Source organism: Acyrthosiphon pisum, chromosome A3 (genome assembly GCF_005508785.2).
Source record: "Acyrthosiphon pisum isolate AL4f chromosome A3, pea_aphid_22Mar2018_4r6ur, whole genome shotgun sequence".
Lineage (NCBI taxonomy): Eukaryota > Metazoa > Arthropoda > Insecta > Hemiptera > Aphididae > Acyrthosiphon > Acyrthosiphon pisum.
The window spans coordinates 42092852-42095700 of NC_042496.1; the positions used below are offsets into that span (position 1 = coordinate 42092852).

General features: G+C 29.6%; 2 protein-coding genes across 2 annotated transcripts in view; both read right to left on the bottom strand.

The window, feature by feature from the left end:
- The window catches only part of LOC115034452 (putative uncharacterized protein DDB_G0271606), a 6140-nt gene extending 4916 nt beyond the window's left edge, over positions 1–1224 (bottom strand). The window contains exons 1-2 of the mRNA XM_029491499.1: positions 1156–1224; positions 663–931 (exon numbers count right to left, since the gene is read on the bottom strand). Coding sequence (XP_029347359.1) covers positions 663–931; positions 1156–1224 — 338 coding nt within the window. The remainder of the gene's footprint in view (positions 1–662; positions 932–1155) is intronic.
- Positions 1225–1726: 502 nt separating this feature from the next.
- LOC115034482 (unconventional myosin-Vb-like) lies at positions 1727–2824 on the bottom strand. The gene is made up of 5 exons (XM_029491613.1): positions 2785–2824; positions 2608–2709; positions 2327–2523; positions 2141–2263; positions 1727–2087 (listed from the first exon to the last, which is right to left on the bottom strand). Exons 3-5 carry the CDS (start codon positions 2485–2487, stop codon positions 2021–2023), a joined length of 351 nt encoding a protein of 116 aa, XP_029347473.1. The 5' UTR covers positions 2488–2523; positions 2608–2709; positions 2785–2824; the 3' UTR covers positions 1727–2020.
- Positions 2825–2849: the final 25 nt, after the last annotated feature.

Below are 2849 nucleotides of genomic sequence, written 5' to 3' on the forward strand. Positions count from 1 at the left end.
GGTACAAACATCGTGAATAGTATGCCTGTAATTGCTTATCTTTACTTTTGATTTTATTTTCTATTTATGTGGAAATACCTACACGGTTGCACTCATATCTAGGCAGCGAATTCATATTTTATGAGACTATTGACTATTGACTGCGTGTGGGCTACGGCCATACGGGCGCCTTAATTTAATTTTATGTTTATCAGATTATCTTAAATTAATACGATTGTGTGGTACATTTTTTCGTTATCGTTAATATTTCGGCTGGAATGCACCTGGACAATATTTTTCGTACAAATACAATCCGCGACGAAATTATTTTTACAATAATAGTATCTTGTATCTTTTGGCAAAAAAAGATACATGATACTGGTATAAAATGTATTATGATACATGATACTTGATTCATTAAAATTATGTATCATGATACAAGATACAATTTTATCTTTGATACGTATCATTGATACATGTATCTTTGATACTGCCCAACCCTGCATACACTAAATGGCACAAGATGGGGGAATGTCTACAGTCTTCATGCGCAAAGCTGTAATACTCTCTCGTGGGCCACAGTATAGGTTTTTTTGCATATTTGAAATTTTTCCATGCATAATTCTCCTTTTTTAGCTCCTAAAACTTCCAAGGCTTAATAATAATGTATAATTTGGACTCACCCTGCAGATGAACCAACGGCATGCGCCTGCGGCTGCTGCGGCTGTGGTTGCTGCTGCTGCGGTTGTTGCGGCTGTGGTTGCTGCTGCTGCAGCTGCTCAATCAGCAGCTTATGCTGCTTCTGCTCTTCCAGCAGCTGCTGGATTTGCAGCTTCTGCTGCTCGGTTTGCAGCTTCTGCTCCTCCAGCAGCTGCTGGATTTGCTGCTGCTGCGGTTGCTGCTGCTGTGGATGCTGTATAGAAGTAGGTGAAGTACTAGTGGTTAATGTGTGCTAAGGTGGTAAATATTGTAATTAGTAGGGGAGAGTGAGGCAGATTTGAATGAAATTCATATTTAATTTTTTAATTTTTAATTTTTTGACAAATTTAATTTTTAATAATTACAATCCGTAGTCTAGATAGTTTTCAATACTATTTGACTCATGAAAACCTTATATATTAAATAACCAATTTAATTTCTAATTATAAAGTTAAGTATATTTTTATTATTACCCACCCATGGCGTAGATTTGAACGTGCAAGGGGTAGATTTGAATATGTGTCTTAAATAATTAAAGAACCCCATTTGAATGTTGAACATGAATAAATATTAAATTAAATTAAACTTTTTATTTATTTTAATAATAATGTTTAGATGTTTTCTTGTCAACTTTTTTTTTTACTGTGAAAATTTAGTTTTTTGGGTTTTCTTATAGATAAATCCACATCTTGTGACATAAATCCAGTAAACTAGTCTATTCCAGCCATAATATAGGTATTTTAAGAAGGAGGAACCTATATACACCCTATTATTTACCCTATTAATGAAGATTCAAATCTACCCCTTGCCATAATAGTCAATAATAATTGTAATATAAATTTTAATAACTTATTATAAATAATGTATGTACATTAAATATATTACTAGGAAACAATATTTTGAATAGGTATATTTAATTCTAAACTTATGATTTTGAATTTTAGTTTCTAAAATGTTCTTATGGAAACACCTATTTTTTTTTAAAAAAAAGTCGGAAAATCATAATCATTTTTGTTTATGACAAAATTTTTCAAAAATGTCCGATAATCACATATGGTATACAAAACCAACTTATTATTATTATTTTATTATTTTTATTAATTTAAATAATCTGTAACAAATTATATTAGACAAATTCAAATGTACCCCGCATTCAAATCTGCCCCACTCACCCCTAATACATTGCATAGTATAACAATGCTAAAATAATTACTTACAGAATTGTTTTGGGCGTCTTCTTTATGTTTTAGAATTTGTATGTAATTTTTTTGGCATATGTATTTTCGCCAAGTTTTTTGAATAAGTATGCTGCAATCTTTACGTATATCAGCCCGTTTTCTTTCTAAGTATGCAACTTGACTAGCTCTGAAGAATATTTTTGTATTGCCAAACTTATAGTTTTCTTTATTCTGTAAAATGTTTAGTTTATTATAGTGTTTGAAGACATTTTAAGTAAATATACAGATAATATACTTCAATATGTTCTTCAATAATTTGCTGACAAGTTAATTTAGGATAATTTCTATTAATTTTCTTTGATTCCAATAATACGCGATATCTTAAGAAGAAATCTACATAGGTCCATCTAAAATATTTATTATTTAAAAATGAATTAAATAATTAAAAGTATTTGAATTATATATTATACCTAGAAGGAAAGCCATCAGCACTAATGCGGATTGTTTCTAACACACAACAAGCTCGCAATTGATAAACAGCTCGTTGATTGTCAAACACAAATGGTAACTTGTTATCATTTGGTTTAACACACCTTATATAATGTGGGGTAGTATCATTAAGGGTTGTCATGAGGGCATTAAGTGAATTTCTAAACTGTGAACCAACCTTTTAAAAAAAAATTAACCTTTCAATTAAGTTTTTTTTTTTTTTCATGATTATAGATTAATATTATCATAAGGCATAACATACAGTTTCCTTATTTTGTTTAGAATGTGTAGCTGAACCTTTTTAATTTTCTACGAAAAACATTTTACTTAACAAAGCATTTTTCCCATTTCTTAATACATTAACCTAAAATAAATATATATTATAAAATGAAAAATGTTTGGATACAATATTAAATAAAATTATACTGTAAATACACACTTGATCTTCAAAAACTGTATCTTTATTTTTGTCCAAAAATTCGTCCGAAGAATATTTGACATCAC